The sequence below is a fragment of the Micrasema longulum genome, unplaced genomic scaffold, assembly GCF_059751315.1.
Source record: "Micrasema longulum isolate JH-2025_06_02 unplaced genomic scaffold, ASM5975131v1 h1tg001940l, whole genome shotgun sequence".
NCBI classification, from domain to species: domain Eukaryota; kingdom Metazoa; phylum Arthropoda; class Insecta; order Trichoptera; family Brachycentridae; genus Micrasema; species Micrasema longulum.
The window spans coordinates 202,315-228,282 of NW_028279114.1; the positions used below are offsets into that span (position 1 = coordinate 202,315).

The window sequence follows — 25,968 nt, forward strand, 5'->3', positions numbered from 1 at the left end:
ATAATATTATTTGAAGCGTAATGCTGATATTTGTATCTTCATAATGTAAATTTCAATTATCATCAATCGTTTTGAATACGGGTGCAAGAAAATGAGTCATTTTTCGATTTGTTTTGCTTCTACTAGACATCTCCTTATATGGTATGAAAAGCATAAGTACCTAAATGAAATTAACTCTGAAATTTTCAACAATAATTTCAGAAGAACGATAATAAAACTGAATATTATTTTAGAGAGTATCAAAACAACTTATTGTTGCATTTCCTCAAAAAATATTGCGAAATCTGTTGGTACAAAAGGGCAGAAAATTCACCAGCGCGCACCGCCAGTTCGTTTTGAAAATTCAACCGAGAAGCACACGCATTAAAAATAACATATTTTTCCAAGCTTTCAACAAAAAGTTAGTGTTTTCGCAATTTATTTTAAAAATTCAATTAAACATATTAAAAATCTGGTTGCCGAAGTTCGTATAAAACGTGGTGCATAGGGGTGGCAATTTTCCTTTTTAAAAATAATTTGTTCAAATTTTACGATAAAAAATTTGTAGCCTGTGTAACAATTTTACTGTTTTGTCGCGTTATTAAAATTATTGTAATTTTTAAATTTTGTGATTTAATACGGGAATCGAACCCTGAATAAACAAACGTGAATGAGGCATCGTCTCGGCCGTTCACCACGTTATTCTCCAAATTTCATGAATTTTAACGGAGTTTTTGTCATTGCACAACGAATTTCAATAACGAAGTGTTACAAAGTGTGTTTTTAATTTGTGAAATTAATAGTAAAACAAACTTAAATCGGTTTAATTATTAAAGATAAAAATGATTGCCCCTTCGCGTTTTCTAAAAATGTTTTAAAAATAAGGTATATTTATTTTTGGCGGTTAATAAATACAACCACCCGGCTTTAGAAAATGTTATTGCGACCTGGCCGGAAAAATAATTAAAAGTGAAATTTAAAATAGTACTGTCGGTATAATAAAAGTGGAAATAAAAATAATTACCTTTTGCAATTCTTAATAAATTTGTGTTATTAAAGTAAGTATATAATTTATTCCGGGCGCGATTTATTAAAAAAATATTAAAGCATCAACAGGGAAGGCGAAATTTGCAGACAAGCAGACGACAGCGGTATGAGACGACTTAAAATTATTATTAGATTTGAAATGGGTTGATTTGTGTTTCGTGCTTTTCTTGTCTCTATTTGCAGGTTTTATATATTGTGAATATTTTAAACGGTAATAACATGTTTTAAATAATTGCACAACAAAATACTTTGTTTCATCAAAATACATAAAAAAATAGAGCGCGTTTTTTTTAAAACAAAAACACATAGATCTCTTATTAATTTGTCTTTTTAAAATAGGTTATTTATTTATCAAACAACTTATGAAGTATAATGACGGAGGGTAGTATATTTTTTTTGCGGAGACGGTAAATGAAAATTTATTCAATACTATGATCGAGAAAATAACTTATGGAAAATCATCAAATAATTAATATAGCAATATCGTCATTGTTTATTTAAAGTAAATAGTATGAGTATTTCACAACGCGGCGCAAGTATTTATTACCTATTAAGCTTTGGGTAGAAGACCGCGTTTTTTTTATTACCACGATTTTAAAAACTCCGAACACAGCGACAAAAATATTTAAACACGTTGAATATTCCAGGCAAAACTCATTTAAATAGTACCTAGAACTTAAATTAAGTTAAATGAAATTTATTCGAGATTGCCAGTTTTTACGCAATAATTATAATATTTAATCAATAAATAAACTCGTATAATGTTGTAAATAAATACATAATAGTTTCATAAAAACAAAAACATTTAAAATGTTTTTCAAGACGAGATCCATTCAATAATTAATCGGGTATTCGCTCTCTCATTGTTTATGTTAATACTAAATGAATTTATTTACTTTAATTATAATAATCAAGTGTCATCACTGTTTTACCTCCACGGGATTCCTGTGCCGAGTTGAAAAATATTTTGCACTAAACGTTTTATAAACATAACTTTTTTCTATTTGCGATTCGCCGAAAATCTTTTGTTTTACAAAACTCGGTTCCGGTTAATTTATCAAAAGTGAACGATATTATCATTTTATTATTCAACGGAACTTTGTATTATTACGCAACAAATTCGTGTACTCAAATATGAAGGCAAACTTTTATTTGTCAAAAAAGTGTAATACGGTAAATTTATATTTATACGATAGATCTACATTGAAAAGTAATACTAGTGATCAAGATTTTCTTTAAATACCTACACAATTTGTCGAGGAAAACGCAAGGTAAGTTTTTTTTAAATAAAACTAAGTGACGTTTTTACTAAAAGTTTATTTCAGCACATTCATTGAAATATAATAAATAAATAAAAGGACATATAAACTTACTGAGTGAGTATGTGATTAAAATGATAAGTACAAGGATTTCATCTGAATTTTAAGGTATGTAAAATGTTGATTATTAAAGATTATGGATAACAAGACCGTGGCTCCTTCTTTTTAATAAAATATATTGTTAAGAACCGAGTTAAGCTTTGAAAATATCAATTTCATTACCGCGATTTAAATTTAATTTAACTCTACTGCTTACAAACTTATTGTACTGGGTTTGGAAAATTATTTAAGGGTCTTATATCACAGATTATAATATATACTAAATACTAACGGATTACAGATTATTCACAATATATATACATATTCTTTCTCTTCTTCTTCTTCGTTTTTTATGGCCTTTTCACCTTCCAACCGGAGTGTTCTAGCCAGTGTCGAGTTTTCAGTCAAAAATGGTGGCGAAAACTGTGTTTTACTTGTATTCAATTCAGTTACGAAAATCTATTTCCACAGAAGTTTTTTTATACATCTAATAACATTTTTTATATTTTTTATCATGACTTTTTTTTTTATCATGACTTTTTTTTATCTGACGCCCTTAATACAAATATCACTGAAATATTGATTCATTAATTGTACAAGCAGGGTGACACAGAGTGACGATTGTCGAAAATCGTTAGGTTCGATTTCAATCACAATATTTTTTATAGCAGTTGAAAGCTGATAGCCGTTAGGCATCTAGAAGCTTGTTGTGGAAGCCATATGCTTCAACTATGGAACGGACATGGATTGATGTTTGTTGAATATTGTTTGGTTCAATTCCCGACAAAACCTTTTTTCTGGAGTTAAAAGGCGGAAGCCGACAGAGATGTCTAGAGGCTGTTTGTGGAAGCCGTATGCTCCAACTATAAAGCATACATTAAAAAATGAACTTTAAAAATCTTTTGGTTCGAATCCATCAAAAAATATTTTTTTACAGAACTTGAAAGCCGATAGAGACGTCTAAAGGCTGTTTGTGGAAGCCATATGCTTTAATTATGTAGCAGAAATAGAGTGATGATTGTTGAAACCTTTTGGGTTTGATTCCCAACAAAATTTTCTTTTCTTACTGAATTTTAAAGTCTCTATCCGAAAAAGACGTCAAGAGTCTGTTTGTGGAAGCCATATGCTCTAACTATGGAGCGGACATGGAGTGATCTTTGTTGAATATTGATGGTTCGAATCCTAACACAACATTTTTTATAGGAGTTTAAAGCCGGAAGCCGATAGAGATGTCTAGAGGCTGTTTGTGGAAGCCATATGCTCTAACTATGGAGCGGACATGGAGTGATGTTTGTTGAATATTGATGGTTCGAATCCTAACACAACATTTTTTTACAGGAGTTGAAAGCCGATAGAGTCGTCTAGAGGCTGTTTGTAGAAGCCATATGCTTTAACTATGTAGCAGAAATAGAGTGATGATTGTTGACAACTTTTGGGTTTGATTCCCAACAAAATTTTCTTTTCTTACTGAATTTTAAAGTCTCTATCCGAAACAGACGTCCAGAGTCTGTTTGTGGAAGCCATATGCTCCAACTATGGAGCGGACATGGAGTGACGTTTGTTGAATATTGATGGTTCGAATCCTAACACAACATTTTTTTACAGGAGTTGAAAGCCGATAGAGTCGTCTAGAGGCTGTTTGTAGAAGCCATATGCTTTAACTATGTAGCAGAAATAGAGTGATGATTGTTGACAACTTTTGGGTTTGATTCCCAACAAAATTTTCTTTTCTTACTGAATTTTAAAGTCTCTATCCGAAAAAGACGTCAAGAGTCTGTTTGTGGAAGCCATATGCTCTAACTATGGAGCGGACATGAAGTGATGTTTGTTGAATATTGATGGTTCGAATCCTTACACAACATTCCTTATAGGAATTTAAAGCCGGAAGCCGATTGAGATGTCTAGAGTCTGTTTGTGGAAGCCATATGCTCTAACTATGGAGCGGACATGGAGTGATCTTTGTTGAATATTGATGGTTCGAATCCTAACACAACATTTTTTATAGGAGTTTAAAGCCGGAAGCCGATAGAGATGTCTAGAGGCTGTTTGTGGAAGCCATATGCTCTAACTATGGAGCGGACATGGAGTGATGTTTGTTGAATATTGATGGTTCGAATCCTGACACAACATTTTTTTACAGGAGTTTAAAGCCGGAAGCCGATAGAGATGTCTAGAGGCTGTTTGTGGAAGCCATATGCTCTAACTATGGAGCGGACATGGAGTGATGTTTGTTGAATATTGATGGTTCGAATCCTGACACAACATTTTTTTACAGGAGTTTAAAGCCGGAAGCCGATAGAGATGTCTAGAGGCTGTTTGTGGAAGCCATATGCTCTAACTATGGAGCGGACATGGAGTGATGTTTGTTGAATATTGATGGTTCGAATCCTGACACAACATTTTTTATAGGAGTTTAAAGCCGGAAGCCGATAGAGATGTCTAGAGGCTGTTTGTGGAAGCCATATGCTCTAACTATGGAGCGGACATGGAGTGATGTTTGTTGAATATTGATGGTTCGAATCCTGACACAACATTTTTTATAGGAGTTTAAAGCCGGAAGCCGATAGAGATGTCTAGAGGTTGTTTGTGGAAGCCATATGCTCTAACTATGGAGCGGACATGGAGTGATGTTTGTTGAATATTGATGGTTCGAATCCTGACACAACATTTTTTATAGGAGTTTAAAGCCGGAAGCCGATAGAGATGTCTAGAGGCTGTTTGTGGAAGCCATATGCTCTAACTATGGAGCGGACATGGAGTGATGTTTGTTGAATATTGATGGTTCGAATCCTGACACAACATTTTTTATAGGAGTTTAAAGCCGGAAGCCGATAGAGATGTCTAGAGGCTGTTTGTGGAAGCCATATGCTCTAACTATGGAGCGGACATGGAGTGATCTTTGTTGAATATTGATGGTTCGAATCCTAACACAACATTTTTTATAGGAGTTTAAAGCCGGAAGCGGATAGAGATGTCTAGAGGCTGTTTGTGGAAGCCATATGCTCTAACTATGGAGCGGACATGGAGTGATGTTTGTTGAATATTGATGGTTCGAATCCTGACACAACATTTTTTTACAGGAGTTGAAAGCCGATAGTCGTCTAGAGGCTGTTTGTAGAAGCCATATGCTTTAACTATGTAGCAGAAATAGAGTGATGATTGTTGACAACTTTTGGGTTTGATTCCCAACAAAATTTTCTTTTCTTACTGAATTTTAAAGTCTCTATCCGAAAAAGACGTCCAGAGTCTGTTTGTGGAAGCCATATGCTCCAACTATGGAGCGGACATGGAGTGACGTTTGTTGAATATTGATGGTTCGAATCCTAACAACATTTTTTTACAGGAGTTGAAAGCCGGAAGCCGATAGAGATGTCTAGAGCCTGTTTGTGGAAGCCATATGCTCCAACAATGAAGCAAACATATTTTTATTTTTTTTAAATCGTTTGGTTCGATTCCATTAATTTTTTTTTTATAGAACTTGAAAGCCGATAGAGATGTCTAAAGGCTGTTTGTGGAAGCCATATGCTCCAACTATGGAGCGGACATGGAGTGACGTTTGTTGAATATTGATGGTTCAAATCCTAACACAACATTTTTTTACAGGAGTTGAAAGCCGATAAAGATGTCTCAAGGCTGTTTGTGGAAGCCATATGCTTTAACTATGTAGCAGAAATAGAGTGATGATTGTTGAAAACTTTTGGGTTTGATACCCAACAAAATTTTCTTTTCTTAAAGAACTTTAAAGTCTCTAGCCGAAACAGACTTCCAGAGTCTGTTTGTGGAAGCCATATGCTCCAACTATGGAGCGGACATGGAGTGATGTTTGCTTTTTTAATAGAAAAAGAAATATTTGCGTTCTTATTATTTATGTAAATATTTAATTTTTAGGGGCATTTTCAACGAGTTGTAAATAACTCACTATTAGAAAATCGGAATGGAGTTGGGGTAGAGTGGGATTCGAACCACAGACCTTTGGTCCGTGAGTCACTAGCCACAGGACCACAACCCGACCTGAATCTCGATCTGTTGAATATTGTTGGGTTCGAATCCAACAAATTTTTTTTTTTTCAGGTGTTAAAAACCGACAGAGATGTCTAGAGGCTGCTGTGGAAGACATACGCTCCAACTATGAAGCATACATTAAAAAAATAATTTTAAAAATCATTTGGTTCGATTCCAACAACTTTTTTTTTTTACGGAACTTGAAAGCTTATAGAGATGTCTAAAGTCTGTTTGTGGAAGGCATATGCTCCAACTATGGAGCAGACATAGAGTGATGATTGTTGAATATTTCTATGTTTGATACCTGACCAAATTTTGTTTATTTTACAATAGTCGATAGAGTCGTCTGGAGGCCATATGTGACTGTTGAAAATTGCTGGGTTAGATTCCCAACGATATATTTTATACATGAGCTTAAAGGCGATAGAGATGTGTCTTCAATAGGGACTAATTCAGGACGCCATATGCTTCAACTTGGGAGCGGACATGGAATGTTCGAGGCATAAATATTTTTTTTTTATCTAGTTCTCTAAATAGATGTAAAATCGAGGTCCAGATGCGGTTCACTTTGATTGACTTTTTCTGTTACTAACTTTTTATTATTTGTTACATGAAAAATATTTGATGTCAAGAGATTTTAGAATTTAGAATGAAAGAGCTTTATTATGATTTATCTATTACTTATAAATAATTTAACAAATACAATGACGCAGCTTATAGAGACATAACTAGAAACGACCCGCACCTGTGAGCTTGCCTCGATTCGATTGTAGAGTCTGAAATTACAATGAATTTATTATTTTTAACCACGCTTGAAACAAAAACTTAGTGATCAGAGGTTTTTGCATCATTCGTCTTAGGTGGTGGTAATATTTTGGGCCTGTATTTCTAAGGGAATAGTTATCATTATTTGTGTGTAATTTAGAATTCACTTTTATATTTATGGGTTTGTATTTTAGTTATCACCAATGTCAAATATGGTGTAGAGGTTTTCCTAATTTTGCAACAGTATGGTGTAATTTGACATTGGGATAATCATTGAAAGCAGTAAATTCATATTTTAAAATCGCGATATACACCTTTTATGTTTTTGTACAAACAATATAGGTTTTAAAGTAAACTTGCCATACGATTTGTTCTTTTTTTGACGTGCGAAACAAAAAACAAAGACTTGTGGTCTAAAATGGTTTCGGGTATGTGGAGGGAGCTTTCAATGATTATACGCATGTAGTCAGATATTTTATATGTTGATTTTCTTTTACTAGTTAAAAAAAATTATGCAGAACTATAATATGCTCTGACCAATGAGATATGAATTGTTTCGTTGGAGAAATTTGATGCTCGAAGCAAATTATGTTTTTCTTTAATTAAATAAAGATAATTTCTTCTAGATTACATCAAGCATCTGCTTTGAAATATTTTTTTTCCCCTATCCACAATTAGTGGTGCATAGGGCACTGTATTAGTACTTTCATTGCAGAGTATTGTGATTATTAACAAATCAGATGTTTTTTACTGAAATAATTTTTTGTATTTTTGTTTTCGCTTGTTTTGGCTTTACTTAATAATTAACAACTGATCTATGTTCTCTTTTAGGTTATTTCTCCACATCAGGTTTTTTATTTACTAATTAATTATGTTTTTCTCTAAACTCTCTAGTTATGCTGATAATATTTTATTTTTCGTCCAATTATACACTATTGATACTCAAACTGTATACATAATATGTTTAACCGTTGATTTTAATGTACACTTTACCATGCATTAGTGTTGTATTCTATTATATTTTTCTCATAGATGTTATGATGATCTAGACAATTATTTCTTTTTTATATTTTATTGATGTATTTTAATGATTTTTCCTTAGATTTTACATTCTTGATTGAAATTTTCATGTTTTGTCAAAATGTTGATATTTTATTTTTAATGTTCTTGATGTTCTAAACAACTTCTCTGACTAATGGTTTTAAAAATTTGTTTTGTTTTCAAAATAATGTAACGAGGAAAAGGCCAACTTATCTTCTCCAACCAGAAGTAAAGTGAGTCTCTACAGAAGCAGCATTGTCCAGTTTCCGGGTGGAGCTTCGTCAGAATTCGGATCAGGTTCACATTGCCGCTATCAACCTACACCAAATTTAGGTAAAAGAGCTTAAAATTACAGAATTTTATTTTAAAGTATTTTATGAAATGCATTTATTGTCTAGGTTTATATTTAAAAGTTATGTAAATTCTTACTTAAATCAGTAGGTATGTGTGGTGAAATCACCACTATAAACTCAATTTTTACAGGTGTCGTTTTATTTTTTGCCAGAGGTGTTGAAGGAGCCTGTGTTCACTACAAGGTTATGTCTGTTTGTCTATTTTTATAATGTCAAAAGTAAATATGTATTTGAAAATTTTGTTTTTGCTCAGCAACTGAAAGGGGCCCCGGACTCCTAGACGCCTAGGAGCCCTGAATCTCTTCATGGGGACCTAAATACAATGGACACAGCCTGCACCTCAACAGCATGGTCGGCAAAGCAGCCTTCAGCATATCACTGCGTCTTTGTTTTCTTCCGTCAAGAAATGAGATAAGGTAATTATTTTTGTAAATATTTACCTATTGATGTTTCCTAAAATTACACATTCATCATTATGCTTTAATAAATCTGATAAAAAACCATGTATGTGTATGCCCCAAATCCTCAAAACTATTAGTCAATAACAAACTGTAGCAGTTACATGTGCCATGAATCCTTTAACGTACATATAAATAATCTATATCAATAAATAAAAATATGTTTTCATGCTAAACATTTTCTGACAATTGAAGGTATTAGAAGCAAACTTGGAAATCTCCATGGAAGGAGTAGTTACTGAGATGTTGGCGAAAAACTTTAAAAAAAGAATTGTGATATTTCTAAGTATGCTTCACCAACTCAATGGAGAATGCTAAGTTTGCAGTGTCAAATTGTATAATTGAAATTTGTTTTTGCAAGATTTAGAGACGGTTTTTAATTACGCTATTATTTTAGTAGGTAGGTTTTTATGTATAGTTTATTTTGCCATCAATAACTAATTTTCCATTTTTGGTGGAGATTTCCAAGTTTGCTTCTAATAACATCAATTCTGATATTAGTTTTTAAGATCCTATGAACTAACTTCAAATAGTGTAAATAATACCAATATAGAGACATGTTCCTTCAACACTATTTAACATTTCTGTGCTAAATTTTTTATATTTCTTATAAATAAAAAAAACTGGGCTTGTAGGACCTGAAAAATGATCTTTTCTTAGCCATATCTGCACCTAAATAGTGCCAAAGACACTATTTTTTAAAATGAAATTAATTTTCTTTTTCTTTTTCATAGTTTGGAGTACTTGTAACGAGAAATGTCTTGTTTCATTCTTCACTCTCAGAGATCTTCTGAAGCGATCTCCACGCGAGCAATTGACGAGATTTAAATAATATAAGGACCAAGCAATTAGCCTTTCATTCAGCTCAGAAGCTGGGCGTGAAAGTGGGATTCCAAAACAAATAAATTTGATTTGAAGAACATTTGTGTTTATTAAAATATTCTTAAAATAATTATAAATCATGTGTTTCATGGTCATCATTAAATAATATTACAAGTATGTGTACTTAGGTATAAATAAAACAAAAATGGAATTATAACATGTCAAAATACTGGTTAAAAAGTCAATGAAAAAATGTAAATGGGGGCTTAATTTTATATCGTATATGCACTCTGTAGCGGCAAGACTATAATAAAATAAAAAATAATGTTTTATACCTACTTATATTGTGCTTTAAAAATGTTTTGAATTAATGAAGAAAATAATGTTTTTTTTTATTTTTACAAAAGAGTCAAAAGTTTTCAAAGTATCTTGTTCCTTTCTTCAAAAGAAAGAATCGCAGGGGAGCGAATCATTCAGAATTGACTCTCACAGCCCAATTTTCTTTTGCTATACAGTAAGGCCCGATGATGAATTTCATCCGCACCAAAAAAGAATTCAGCTCTTTAACTTCAAGTATATATTTTTTTATAATTACATTCTTTATAACATTTAAATATTTGTGTTCTTATGATTTACCCCAATATTGAAATTTTTAGGCCATTTTCAACGAGTCGTAAATGACTCATTATTAGAAAATGGGAACCAAATTGTAGCAGAGCGGGGTGCGAACGCAGTGGACCTCTAATCCGTGAGTCCGCGACACTTGCCAGTATGATAAATAATAATAATTTAGTTAAGAAATAATAATGGCCATCCCCTCAATTCTCCTCTTTTTGATTTCTATTCATATTTACTTATTTCGTTTTTCTTTTCTTTTTTATAATGAACAATGAACATATTAGTGAAATGATTGTGATTATATTTTGTGTCAATTACTATAATACTTCATGTACTTCTTAACCAAATATTGTAAGAGACCTCTAGGCGTTTATAAATAAATAAGAACAATATTTTGAGTTTGTTAAAATGTATGTAGACAAGAACTGTATTTTAACATCTAGGCTGTAATTTAGATTAACTTTATAACAGAGATGGAGAACGTTTTAAAGAAGGGAAATGTGAAAGTCTAGAAGTATTTAAAGGTCTTATGACCTGCATACTAGGCAACGCCTGAAAATATTTTTTATTTTGTATGTAGATGAAATAATTCACTCCGATCAATCTCATTAGCATCAGTAAAGCAGTCAGCTTGTTTACTTCACAAAAATCAATGAGAGAACTCCATATACCTGTAACCGTTTTAAAGACTGAGTCCTCCTATCGGTTTAACTCTTACAAAAAGTAATATTCTTTTGATCAATAAACGAGTTACCCTTAAATTTTTCTTTACATATATATAATATGATTTTAATTTAATTTAACTCTTCTACTTTCACTTCACCTTTTACAGTGAGTTTAGCAAATTATATGGAGGGCCTTTGTCAGATATTATCACAAAAATAAACAGATGTAAGAACGGAAGGTATATGGATGTTTAAAACACAGGCGGAATGGTGAATTTTACAGTGTGTGAAGTGACCACATAAACCAGCCAATGACAAGTCATGAGCCCAGTAAATGCCTGGACTCACATATTCCATTCTCAAAAAGCTCCAGAAAATAATCTTATTTATGAATGTTTTAAATGAATATTTGCTAACAATGTTTTGAGTATGTCCAAATGTTTGCAGACTGGCTGGATTTCCTCCCTTGGGAGTAATTCAGATCTAAATTTGTTTCAACAGAGGGAAAATATTTTTGAGAAGGGAATATAGAAGTCTGGGCATTTACAGGGCTTATTACCTGTCGTTGGCTGATTTAAGTGGCCACTTTACACACAGTGTAACATTCATCATTCTGCCTTTGTTTAAACATCCACATTTTCTCAACATAGGCAGAATGGTGAATGTTATAACAGTGTGTAAAGTGGCCACTTAAACCAGCCAACAACAGTTCATAAGCCCTGTAAATGCCTAGACTTCTATTTTTCCTTCTCAAAAATGTTTTCCCGCTTTTGTAACAAATTGAGAGCTGAATATTTGTTATATTATGAATATTATATGTTGTAACTCTTCTGTCAATTAAATTATTTTAGTAAAACATGTTTTTATTCACAATATTTCACACCTTCAATAAACCTGGATTTGAGATTGTGATTGAAAAATCAATGTATTACTGCTTTACATTATATTTTAAATCATTAAATGTGCGTCACACATAAACAAATTGGATTTATCTCACCACCTGTGTGCCACAAGGGGGGGTACTTTCTCCACTTTTAATCAATCCAATAACAGAAAACCTTCCCTGTTCGTACCATTTATCTGCTGATGATTTGCAATTGTATATTCATTTAGAACCCGATGACATTGCTGAAGTACATAAAGTAATGTCACTTGCACTCGAACATATATTTTCATGGACAAAAATGTATTTCTCATAAATCCAACAAAAACCCTATTTGTACTTGTTCGTAGTAAAAAAATGTATTCAAAAGTGGATTTTCTCACACTTCCTCTTTTCAAAATTGATGACACATTAATTCCATTCATGACTTCAGTTAAAAACTTAGGTATTATCATACATAAGCATTTAAGGTGGCACGATCAGGTTAACAAAGTTAGTCGTAAACGTTATAGCAGCTTACACTCACTTAAAAGATTGCAGAATTTCTTGTCGATTAATGTTAAGCAAACATTAGTCCCGAGCTTACTTCTTCCGCTCCTTGATTATAGATGTATGTTATCCAGATGCTAATTTTGAATTGCTTGATAAGTTAGAATGATTTTTTTATTTTTTATATGGGAGTTGCTTTATTATTTACCTTGCTTATAATATACAAGGTTTATATATAAAAAAGTGGAATATCTGCAATTCAATTTCTTTAAATTTATCTAAACTGTTAGGATCAGGAGGGATATACTTATGTGGACCAATCGGGAACTTCTCAGCATTTGCTCATGTGGAGAGGAAACCACTTAAAACTAACTCTTCAGGAGAAGCCGGCCCGTTGGCAGTAGTCAACAGGCCTTCCGTTCCACTAGAGTGTTCGGAATTTTGTTCCCTACTTTGGTTTATTTTACCAATTGCCTGCACTATATTGACCATGTATGATACTACCTCTCGTGTGAGTAGAATGATTGCAGAATGTTTGTATATGTTATATCTTTAATATTTGCAAATTCGACCACATAACCGAATATCGCACGCAACTACACTGGCTCGGTATCAGGCATAGAAGAAACATTCACATGCTATCACTTCTTCACAATATTTTAAATAATCCCACTTCACCTGTTTATCTGGGAGAGTTTTTTCAACCTCTTATCACAGCATGGACTAACTTATCGTTGTAATAACAAGAAAACCCTTTCAATGCCCATTCGTCACTCTAATTCTTTTGCCTCCTCTTTTACAATAGTAGTCAGACGCCCCCCTTTATTTAATTTTATATCACGTACGAATTGTTACTTCCTGAATATTTGAGTATTTCCTTTCAGACGAGAGAAAATAAGAAACTTCCTGATTCTTAGAGTCCAACCATAGCTAATTTGCCAGTTAGTCTAAAGTGGCAAGACTTGTTAAGACCCCCTAAAAGATTTCTGTAGGACAACATTTTCAAAACATCATTTTAACAATGCGTCAACGAACTATTTAAAACAATCTACAATACATAGAATATGTGAGCTATATAAATATAGATTTTAGAGACAGCCAGAAGGACAAATGCATCGATACTACAAGAGCTCCATGTTACCACTAAGACTTCAGTTATATGGGTGAGTTTTCCTGTGACTGTTCACTGTTATTAATATGTATATTTTTAGTACCATTTCAGGAGCCATCTTCAGGGTAAACTGTGTGTTTTGTAAAAAAAAAAGTGTTCATGTACTAGTATTTTGTACAGCGTCACAGTCGGCAGTAGGCACATTTCGTGTCATTTTTGTAATGTGCAAGTGTGTAGTGCCGGAAACCATGTTGAGTTAAATTCCAGCCTGTCGTCTTTGTTTATGTTATTTGGGTGTTTGTGTATTTCAATTGCCTCTTTTATTATTTGTACACTGTAATTTTTATACAAATCTTTGGTTCGAAGGCAAAAAGGTCCGGTGTCTATAAAGTGTTCCGATATTGCTACTATTGCTGTTTTTATACAAAACACATAGTTTACCCTGAAGATAGCTCCTGCAATGATAGCCAAATCGTTGGAATGAATTCAACTTAAAGAGAGACTTGAGACTCGAAATTTCGAGAGTCTGGAGACATTTTAAATATCGAGACTCAAGATGCCGGTATTGAAATTTTGAGACCAGCAGTACGACTCTAAACGCTCTTTAGGGGGTTGAAGACGCATTGCTAGCACGTGATTAACATACTAATAAAAAAACATATGGATGACAATATCATACCATATATAATATTTAAAATGAAGGTAGGATTTTACGATATCAGTGCTAGCGCGGACAACATTAAGAATCTAAAGCAAAAAAACACACTCGCCAGGTCAAAACACCTTTTTATATTAGACTGAAGCTGGATCAGTGCGGCACTGCCGGAATGTATTCCAAAGCTTTATTTCCTATTAGCTCTACCCGAAGCATGATGGCTGCTGGTCGCTAGCCGACTTCTAACTAATTGTTGATTTAAAAAGATTTTTCTGTTATGGCATCTTAGTTAGGCTATTATCATCTATTTTATTATAGAAATAAAAGACAAGTGATACTTTAATCCACAAATTAAGAAACATCAGTTTCATCGCTTTCACAACATCTTCGAGGACAATAAAGAACCCAAACCATAATAATATATATATACACTGTTTAAACTCATTAAAATATCATTTTATCAACTCATTAATTACCTCAAAACATTTTAATAAAAGGTCTTTCACACAAAAATAGCTCAATTAAAATTACTACTTTATAATTTTGAATTCCCTATCCTTACTGTTTTGTATAAATACATTGCATTTTATAGAAAAGTTACCAGTCTCGAAGATGTCGCGAAAGCGATGAAACCGGTCACTGGATATTCCAAATTTGTGGATTGAAGTATCACTTGTCTTTTATTTCTATAATAAATTCCACTTCTTCAACTTCCATCGAGAATTTTCACTACAAACTTGAATATTGTCATCTATGCATAGAATTAAAAAAGTCCAGGAACCGCATACGAGCATCAAACTGAAGCCGACTAAACTACTCATAAATGAGTAGTTTTACGTTTTGCCCACTATTTACTCTGTAGTCGTCGCTTATGACACAATAGCCAATTTAAATTCAATTATACCGTGTTGTGTCGCTTGTAAGTGTCAAAATACTGCTGGGATTAAAAAGGAAAACGGTGGGATTACATTTCATGTGCAAGTAGCGAATTCACAAGTAATATTATTTTAGAGTTCTATTATTTTACTGTCTGTCAGATTGTTAAATAAAACAAGGTAGACATTTGTTAGTATTGTCAGGGTAGTTGATTTTTTTACCCGGCTTTCTTAGTATATTATTAAACGATATTAATTGACTCTCTTAATACCCATCCACAATTCCTCTTTCTTCTCTAACTCATATAGTGTCCATGCGGCTCGACTGTGGAATCATCTCCCATCCACCATCAAAGATGTTACTACATTACCTCTGTTTAAATCACGTCTGAAGAAACATCTCCTTTCTCTTCCTTAATCTCTCCTCCTTTCCTTTTTCCTCTTTCCTCTTTTTTTCCTTTTTCCCATTGAGTAATAGTTTTGATTTAAGATAATTTATAAACAAATACGTTTATTTCTTTTTTATATATCTTTAGCTTTTTAATCTTTTTTTCTATTGAATATGTTTGGTTACTTGAATTATAAAAATAAAACTTTTATTTTATTGGTTGGTTGGAAGAAATTGCCATTTGGCAATAAGCCCGCCAATGTACAAATAACATTATGTACAAAAAGTTAAATAAATAATTGACTTAATAACTAAATGATTATTTACTGATTTTTTACATTTACAAATTTTATTTCAATAAATAATATGAAACCAAATAAATAAGTGATGAAATAACATTTTATTACATATTTTAAATAGCTTATTAACTCTTACATTACTGTTGCAAAAAAGACATTACAATATTTATAGTTTTGTTTCTTATTTTTGCAACTATATTGCAATAAAATATTTTTTATTTTCTAACAATATGATTTTGAAAAACGCTGTAGAGATATCTTGCCGAGACATTTTCGTGTTCTGACCAAAGGGTGCAGGAAATTTTCTGAAACAGGAGATGCTTTTGTAGATATGCAAATTAATAAATAATACTGACGGAGATCATCTATGATGAGAGAATATGGAATCTCAAATATTTACAGAGCTTAAGACCGTTCATTGGCTGGTTTAACATTCACCTGTGAATTTCTTCAATTATTCCATTTCTGAATTTTGTAGATGAAAATGCTTAGGTGGTCAGCACGAGTATCACTAAAATATTGAATGAAGAGTTCGCGCATTTGTGGTAGCCCGGGTGTCCTAACATAAACTGTAAGGGGCACATAAGACAGAGACCGCCAAACCATACAGTAAATCTTCTCGACAGTCATCTAGAAGAAGACCAAAGAACTCCTGGATGACTCGATGCTCCAAAATCCTGCAGAGAAACGACCTAGATAAAAGTAACACCCAGAACTGAAGAATTTACAGCCTGAAAACGAGAAGAGCCAACCCAACACCTAGGCAATGCGCTGGGACCTTAGAGTAATAATACGCCACAGGCCGATAGAGTGCCCATATAGATAAAAACCATTTGATGATTATCAACTATGAATATAGTTTGCAGCAATAAAACGGACCGTATGTACTGAAGTCGAGAATTACAAGCGCAAACCAAGCTAAACTAAAGACCAAACCAAAAATTTAGACATTTAGGGAGCTAATTATTTCTTTAAGGTTGGGCTAGTGCCTGGAAGAAAAGAGAAGATTTTCTGTTAAAATATTTGTCAATATTTGTAAAATTCCTAGAGAGTAAACAAAAATGAATATAAGCGAAATATAGCATATTTACATCAAAGAGTCTTAATTCAGAATAAAAAACGTAAATACATTTTTTACAACACAAAATACAGAAGCTTTTCGCCCTAATATACTGCTTCATGAGCAGTATGGAATTTAATAACTTTATTTTCATTAAATTACTTTAATTAAACATTATGGCAGATAGCGCAAAGCAAAAAGAAGCTAAGTATTGTTTACCTGGAAATCGCAGCCGTACAGTGAAATCCCAATTTTAAGACGTTTTACCATATTTTTGATATCTTGTTCGGTGGCAACACTGATTTTTGAAGTGGATAAATTTTTGAAGTTTTCACAGCTAGTTTTTTGAAGCCCATTTGCAGTTTCACTTTCTATTGAGATAGTGGTAGCATTCTCCGACTCCATATTGGTATTTGTATCAACAATCAACTCATCTTTCTTCGTTTTTGCCGAAGAACCCGGGTTTTGGTTCAAAGCGATGATATTGAAACCATTCAAAATATTTTCTTGATTATTTTGTAAATAGTTATTGAACTCTGTCGGTCTTGAGTAAAACGGTTTATCTTTTTCGTTACAATTTAATTTGTTTTGTGTGTCGAATACTTTTTTGACGAGTTGTCGAACTCGAAATGATGATGTCGGTATCAATTTATTCCTGTCTCGGCCATTTTCTTCGATTTCTTTAAAATCTAAATAGCTCGGCTCATTCGAGTTTTGGTTTTTATTATTTGGCAAGCTTCTATAATTCTTTGGTTTTTTAAACAATTCCTTATCTGGTGATAAGTTTTTGGGAGTTTTAAGAGGGCTAGAAGTGCGAAGAGGTTGGAATGTTTTAAAAGATCCATTATTGGATATCATCGTTTGATTCAAATTGCTCTCGTTTAGTAACGAAAAATTGGCTTTACTTTCACATTCGCTTCCTGTAGCGTTGGATTTTAGATTATGAAGGAAAACAGATGAAATATTCTGGATTTCAGTAGGGATATTCTCTTTGGAGGATTCTTTTAATATGTTATATTGGCTAATTGTATCTTTATTTGTTTTATGATGTACCGAAGAAGGAATCGAATAATTTATTGCGTCAAATTTTGTAATATATAAACTTGCGCAAGTATTCTGCGTATCTTCAATATTATCTTTGAATTTCGGTACTTTAAAATTCTCTTTCAACGCCTTTAACATCGATGTTTTTCCCTTAAATTTTGGGTTCAAGGTTTTTTTCGAAATAGTTTTCACTTTTGGCTCTTTGGAGTCGTTTTCGATTACTGAAAAAATATTATATCAATAAAAAATTCTAACAGGTATGCGTAGATATAAAAAATTAAAGATAAGTATTTAAAAAAAAAAACAATAATTTTAATAAAACGAGGTATGTCTAGTAAATTCCCCTGGACAGGTTAAAGAAAACAAGAACGTGTTTAGAAAAAAAAAAACGTGGAAAAATCTTTAGACCGTAAACTATTTTTCTATATAATTCCCACCATTTGTAAGCCCTTGTCATAGTGCGGCATAAGCTTGTATTCCTTCTTCATAAAAGGGGGTCATTCACATTCTCCTTCATTTAACTGTCTCATCTATATCCTAACCATTGAATATCTTATCACATGTTCTCTGTTCACCTCACAGACCTGTTGATGAATATGGACTGGTTTAATGTTCTTCACATTAAAGAAACGAAGTACAGACATATAACAAACGGCGGGATTATTAATTTCATTTGGCATTTCAAACAACCAGCAAGAAGCATACTCAACTGTCAGCTAACTCATAATGACGTCAACTCCTACTTAATAGGTCAGGGTAATACCCCGCATGTGTTAAACTGTGATGGCAAGAAATACAAACGGAACTTACTCACTGAGAATACCTCATACATGTAATATATATATATAATAAATAAATATGCACATACCAAAATGCTCTAAAATCCAAATTGCCAATGAACACCATTTTGAAATCTGTAAAACAAAATACCTTTATTAAAATAATTGAAAACAAACAATGACACTCAACTAACCTAAGCAGTAATATTAAAAACACTAACATTGTAATTTTCCATAAAAAAAAAAGTTTTTTTATTATTTTATCATCATCATTCCCTTGTGAAATATTCCAGCGTGAAAACACCCTTTTAAATAAATATTTCGTATCAACCATGTCCGGAATCGAACCCGAGACCTCTTGTATGGTAGGCAAACGCGCTGACCATTACACCACGAGGCCCACTGATTACAAAACTAAAACAACAAAACTCAAATGTAGTATGGCACAGGTAGTTTTGTTATCATAGAATTATAATATACCTGAAGGCGCGTAGAATTAAGTTTGCACACATCGCAATGTGTCCAAAAATTGCCAAATGCAAATTTATTATTGTTTTTATTTTATCCATCCCTTTATTTATTTTATTTATAAAAATTGCAACATTATATTTAATTTGTTGCTTTACTGTGAGCAAGGCAATTTCTTTGTGCATTCTTTCTACATTAAAATAGATATTTCTTTCGAGTATAATCCTCATTGCCTTATTTCGAAGAATTTGTATATTTTTAATTTCTCCTTCATTACATAAAAAAAGAATGGAAGAACAGTAATCTATGTGTGGACATATGATTGTTTTATATATAAGAACACTACTCTTTACATCTATTATATTTATTTTGTCTCATGTTATGTTATGTTTGACCACAAAAAATATTTTACTGACTGGCCCATAGAATATTATATTTCTATGGTTGTTATACGTGCCATTTGTCTCATAAGATGCAAAACATCTTGTTTTTAAGTAATCAAATAAAAATAACATTTTTTTTTATAACAGAAATATATATGTAATAAATATATATATATATTTTAAATTGTAAAAGAATTAAATAAAAATAAAATAAAGAAATAAAAATTCTAATTACACATTTTTGAAATCATTGTAGAAAATTTATCTGAAATCAGATGGAAAAAAAAAAGCTAACATTGTAATTTTTTTCTTATTAAAAAAAACATGAAAAGACATAAATTAACATTTAATAGCTTTGTCTTCAAAGGTGTAGAACATTATTATAATCTCCCCAATGAACTAAAAACAATTAAAAATAATATATCAATAAATAAATTTAAAGTAAATCTAAAGAAATTTTTTGAACACGTGTAAAAACTGTATTAAATGTTAATTAGTATATATGTATGTATTATTATTTTATGTTTTTTTCTTTAGATATTCTATGTTTTTTTTTAATCTAATTTTTCTCAAATTCAAAATTATATAAACTCTTACAAATAAACAACTACAACAGTGTAAGTCACTCTCCAAGCACAAGAGTTAGTCTCTTTTTTTAGAATGTTACAGTGATAACATTTACTAGATGTATAAAAGTAGATCTGGATAGAATTTTTAAAAAACATGTACCTTTTATGAAATTTATTAATAAAAAATAAAAATAAATCCTTGATTTCCAATTTTATTTTCCAATAAATTCCTTTTATATTTTTCACTGAAACATTAAATCATTTACCATTAATTGGGTCAGTGAAGGGGTAGAGATATTTGTTGCGCTGTAAAGGTCCTCCAGTGAGTTGGTAATGTTAGACATGCGAGCCTCCTCAACGGCAGGCGCACAGTTGGTCATGCTAACACATAGTAACTCCAGACCTTTTGGAGTGCTTAGGAAATTTCTAGAACAGTAAAAAAACATTTTAATTTTTGCTTTATAAAAAAAGCATGAGAGTGTTTTCATTTGGTTTAAGAGGCTCCTTCAAACACGATGATTTAAAACTGTTCCATAATCGAATAAGTGAAGATTTAGTACAATGATAATCTTCTGACTTTTGATATTAGTTTGAAAATGTAATGTTCACAATGTTAGCATATCTTTGGAGGAAATTTGAAATTCTGTTAGGAATAAAGTGTAAATTGTATTGAAATAGTAGTATGTAGTGCTGGGAACCATGTTGAATAATGACAAAAATGAATAGAAATGTGCCTACTGCCGACTGCGACACGGTACAAATTACTAGTACTTAAACACATACTTTTTTTCTACAAAACATTCAGTTTACCCTGAAGATGTAGCTCCTGCAACGGTAGCCGAAACGTTGGAACATATCCAACACACACGGTATCAGCCAAAAAAGAAACATATTGATGCATAGGAAAGTTGACAAATTTTCAAAACTCTATTAATATTAAGAATTATATGAATAGGTTCATACCAAAAAGAAGCAAAAGACATAATTTATTGTGTTACAAAAATAATTTCACCTCATTATGCACTGAATCCCCCCCAGCTGCACAAATTTTTCCTGGTTACTGTAGTGATTGTGAATTAGTGATATAACGAGATTCACCGTGTTTAGATATAAACCATTTTCAAGTTGTAGTAAACACTAGAAATTATTGCAAAATCATTAATATCTTAAAAAAATTGTAATTTAAAAAATAAAATATACCAAAAGGAAAAATGTATTTATCAATGAACATGGTCATGTGATTTTCTTCAATTTTACATGAGTGACTTAATTATTTTTTGACGCTATGTCATGAATTGATAAGTGCAACAGTATATCCTTCGATGCTTGGGTTAGTTAGATATACATTATTTTTTCAAACCTGGAATATAAAGCCCTGTATAAAATCTTAAGATCAAATATTCAAAAAAGTCAATGTCACATTTATCGTACACCCGTTTTTGTTCCTACAATCACAACGATACATTTTGACATGAAATATAATAAAGTAGAAAAACTCAAATAACTTATCGCCCTTTTTAGCAAACATGCATACCAGTACACCATGAGTCAGACCAAACTCCACCCATTTGTTGATGATCTCTCAATATGCCCTATTTTATATTTTTCTTAGCTGCAATCAACAGTTATGAAGGCATATAATAAGCTCCCCCATTATACGAATAAATTTCAAAATAAAATAATTCATCAATTATCTTTGCATATTTTTTTAGACAGAAAAAAAATACATATTTGCGTTATTATGATTTACCTAAATATTTCAATTTTGAGGGCCATTTTCAACAAGTTATAAATAACTCACTATTAGAAAATGGGAGCCCAGTTGTGTTAGAGTGGGGTTTTAACCGCGCACCTCTAATCCTGATAAATATTACATCTTAATTCATACATAATCTAATAAAAGTCAGTAAAATTAGATACAATATCTTTAGAAAATGTTAAAAAAGCCAAAGAATCCTGAATCACAAACCTCCTTTGAAGTTGTGAAAAATGTCAAAAGTCTTTGATTCGACTTTTTTAATAGTCTGACTTATTTTTTTTAAATTTAAAAAAAAAATTGACTTAGTTTAATAAGTCTATTAACAAATAAAAAAAAATTAAAAACCACTGAACTTTCTCATTTTGGTAAATTTTTTTTAAGAGGAACATAACTGTGTTTATTTTATTATTACTTTATTAGTACAAAAGTAAACAAAATATATTGTAAGGTCAAAATGGAAAAGACGATATTATTTGGAAGACAAACAAGATGCGTATTAGAATTGTACAATGTTTTTTAACCGTTATACTGACCGTTATAGAACCCGTAAAATAGCAAATTCAGTTCATTTTTGATAAAAACAAGACAAGATGAATTTTGAAAATGGGTGACTCATTTATTTTTGTATTTAAAAAGAAATGTTTGCATTCTTATAATTTACCCTAATACTTTAGTTTTGGGGACCATTTTTAACAAGTTGTAAGTAATTCAGTATTATAAAATAGGAATCAAGTTGAAGTAGAGTGGAACCTCTGATCCGTGAGTCCTCAACACTAGCCACGAGACCACAACCCGGTTTTGCCAGATTATCACTTTCAGGATTTTAAAAATGAAAATAGCTACCAAGTGGAAAACTCTCGTCAAGGGTTCAGGTTTTTTTTATACACAGAACTGAATTCTTAATTGAATGCAAAAAATATTTTCAATATCACACCCCAAAAAGCACATTATTTGAAATTCCACTGACAAATCGTTCTGATGGAAAGGTTTTGTAAAGACTTTATATTCCAGGTTTGAAAACAATAAAATATATATTACTAACAAAATTATTTAAGGATATACTTTTGTGCTTGTGGTTATGACAAAAAAACATTTGAACCTTTCTCATATAAAGTTAAAGAAAATCACATGCATCGTTGTTCTACTATCATTACGAAATGTCTACCTTTGGCAAGATATGGTAAGCAGCGTTTTGATTACTGGTTACTCCCATGCAACATTCTGCCAGGCATTGGCAGAGGGGATTCCATACTTCTGATTCCTACAAACAAATAATCATCATAACAATTAGAAATGCATCTGAAAATGATACCGATAAATCGGCAACATTTATTTGACAACTCTTTTCAACACTTTCCAGGCCACAAATTTGCACCCGTGCTAAACCTATCCGGCCGTGCTCTAATGCAGTACGTGACACAATTTTTTCCCCAACTGGCCGGCTTACTTTATATTAAAGTACCCCATCCGGCCGGGCTTTTTAACATATATTCACAAATTCATGTTTCTATAACCATCCCATAAATTGAAGTTATTTTTTTTGTATATTTTAAAACAATTCTTAATTTTTATATTTCAAAAATATAACAATGAATTTTCTTGTTTGAAACGTATTAAATTTTTTTTGAAAACACAATTCAAAAAGAGGGAAAATAAAAACTCAATATTATCAATATTTTTTTTTTGAGTGTGGTATTTTTAAAGCATTCTGGAAGACTGAGAGGGACGTCACAGTCAGGGCAGTAAAAAACTATCTCTTTTCGTCCCCTTTTGCCAGTTTCCTCTTTGATGCGTTGATTTATTGACTCTAAACTGAACGTAGTTATACAGAAAGCAGCCAGCCATAGATAAGTGAAACTGAGATAATTGCACTTCTGTGAAAAGGATGAATAATCAAATCTACACAACAGTTGGAATATTTTCAACTTTTGACAAATGATAAACAAAGAATAATAATAGTTTTTTAATGTTACGAAGAAGAATCCAATTACGTATTTGGCCAGTTTTTAAGATTTTTAAAATACCGTAAGATTATTCTAGTGCTGTGGGTGTATTCTGCAAATTGAGAGATACTGTTTTTGTGATCGAAACTATTTTCAAAAGGTGATTATAACAGTTTTTTGTACGAAAGCGACCTGGCAGTTTTCAGCAGAACATAGAATAGACCTTACTGCAGCCGATAACACCAAAATCTCATTTTTTCAAAATTGTGGACTGGCTGCTTTCTGCATAACTACGTTCAACTAATCATCTCCTTACGCAGAGAGCTGCGCAAGAGTATGTGTGTATGTAAAATAAACGATGGCCTATCTCATATTTCTGTAGATGTGTGCGTAGTTTAGAACGTCATCTTAAATAATTGAGTAGAAATACCTTTCCCGCCTTTAAAGTGTAGCCGGCACCAGCACCAGTCGGGCGCGCGGGTAGAAATACCCTTCCCTCTCAAAATGTTAAAGTTATTCAACTCAAGATTATTATGTGTGTGATCTATAAATACCACCTGACTCTAAACTTATCGGATCACAAACAGGATACATGATTTTGGTAGGAAAAATATGTAAACCGAACCCAAACACAGTTTTCGTGATCGGCCGATTAACCAAAAATGTCTACTCGAACAGAGTCCATGCTCACCCGGATGAGTATAGAAGACTGGCAAAGTGCCGGTTAACTGTACGAGAAATTCATACCGAACTGTGTCCGGGCATGGCCTGGAAAGTGTTAAAGTGGCCACTTTAACCAGACAATGACAGGTAAATGCAGCCCTGTAAATGCCTAGACTTCCATATTCCCTTCTCAAAAATGTTTTCCCCAGCTGTTGCAACGAATTGAGATATATAGACCTCTCCGATATCAACGTCCCATTCCCTACTCATTATCTAACTCTCTTGTCCCCACCAAATAAATGTGTATTCAAAAATTTATGTGAATATCAAGTTATAAATAAGCCATAAATGTATAGTGTATTTAATATTCAATACTATTACTTTAACTTGTATTTAGCACTAACACATTTGTAAATATGGAAAAATAAATATCTGAAATTTGACACTAGCTAGAACACGCCAGTTGGGAGGTGAGAAGCCAAAAAAACTAAGAAGAATAAGAATATTATATACAAAGAAAAAACAAAGAATGTAGCACTATAACATACCATATTACATTTTAGAAATAGCAAACACATCTGATTTAAAATTCCCGTTGCCCTTATTTTTTTTTTAGTTTTGGCTAAAAAACTTTTATCAGTATTTTCAGTAAATGGATCATCTTCATGGTGTTGAAGTAGAGCGGTAATTAAATACAATATTCCGATACTTTTCTGAATAGAATCAGATGATAATATTTTGAATGCTACATTCAAAACAGACGAGTTCATGCACAACTTTTTTCTGGAATTTTCCTAAAATAATAAAAAATACATTTTTTAAATGCCTTAAGAGCTGAAAGCGATTGATTGAGTTATCATGCCGTGATTTTTAGTCAAATTAATAAAGTTCAGAATCATTTTTGCTTGCCTGACTTACATTTACTATTGATAAATGCGACAGCAATAAACAAATCTTATAAAGGATGTCTGGTTTATCTGCTGAAATAAGACAAATGACTAAGCGTTCAGCATCGAGCATTCCTCCGTTTTCAGCAATTTTTAAAAGATCCTGGAAAAATATAATAACATTACCAGTAAAAGTATGAAGGCATTTTTATTATTATTTAATTAAAATCTGAAGAAATTAAATGTAAACAAACGCATTAAAATACAAACATTTGAAGCGTGTAGTTTTTCTTTGTAGTTTCCGCTCTCGAGCATTGACATCAATACGCTATAATTGCACACTGCCATTTTTTCAACTGTTAATGATGTGGTAAAATAGTAAGTTAAACAAATCGGTGAAAGAAAATTTGCATCTGCCGCCAGCCGCCATGGGAAAATTTTCATAAACAATATTAGCTTACTTAACCATAGACACTTTCTAATTAGATTTTCTTAGTGTTGTGTCCAGATTTATGTGATTTGAGGAAAAGCACTGTTGATTTTTTAATTTACAAATTTAATATTAAAGATTTGTGGGTCAGTTGTGAAATCTTTTCAAACATTGC

At 32.0% G+C, this 25,968-nt stretch overlaps 1 protein-coding gene and 1 long non-coding RNA gene across 3 annotated transcripts; one reads left to right on the forward strand and one right to left on the reverse strand.

The window, feature by feature from the left end:
* Nucleotides 1-5,886: 5,886 nt before the first annotated feature.
* Nucleotides 5,887-11,716, forward strand: LOC148273473 (uncharacterized). The gene is made up of 3 exons (XR_015824568.1): nt 5,887-8,525; nt 8,799-8,961; nt 9,738-11,716. It is a non-coding gene; the product is annotated as an uncharacterized LOC148273473 (long non-coding RNA).
* A 4,174-nt stretch (nt 11,717-15,890) lies between these two features.
* LOC148273474 (uncharacterized) lies at nt 15,891-25,785 on the reverse strand. 2 transcript variants are annotated; one of them, XM_088238678.1, is made up of 9 exons: nt 25,634-25,785; nt 25,395-25,526; nt 25,025-25,270; nt 23,036-23,131; nt 21,124-21,248; nt 20,378-20,537; nt 18,781-18,826; nt 17,088-18,133; nt 15,891-16,113 (listed from the first exon to the last, which is right to left on the reverse strand). In XM_088238678.1, exons 1-9 carry the CDS (start codon nt 25,709-25,711, stop codon nt 16,024-16,026), a joined length of 2,019 nt encoding a protein of 672 aa, XP_088094804.1. In that variant the 5' UTR covers nt 25,712-25,785; the 3' UTR covers nt 15,891-16,023. The 2 variants fall into 2 exon arrangements, with proteins under 2 accessions (XP_088094804.1, XP_088094805.1); XM_088238679.1 differs by lacking the exon at nt 15,891-16,113 and adding an exon at nt 16,721-16,797.
* Nucleotides 25,786-25,968: the final 183 nt, after the last annotated feature.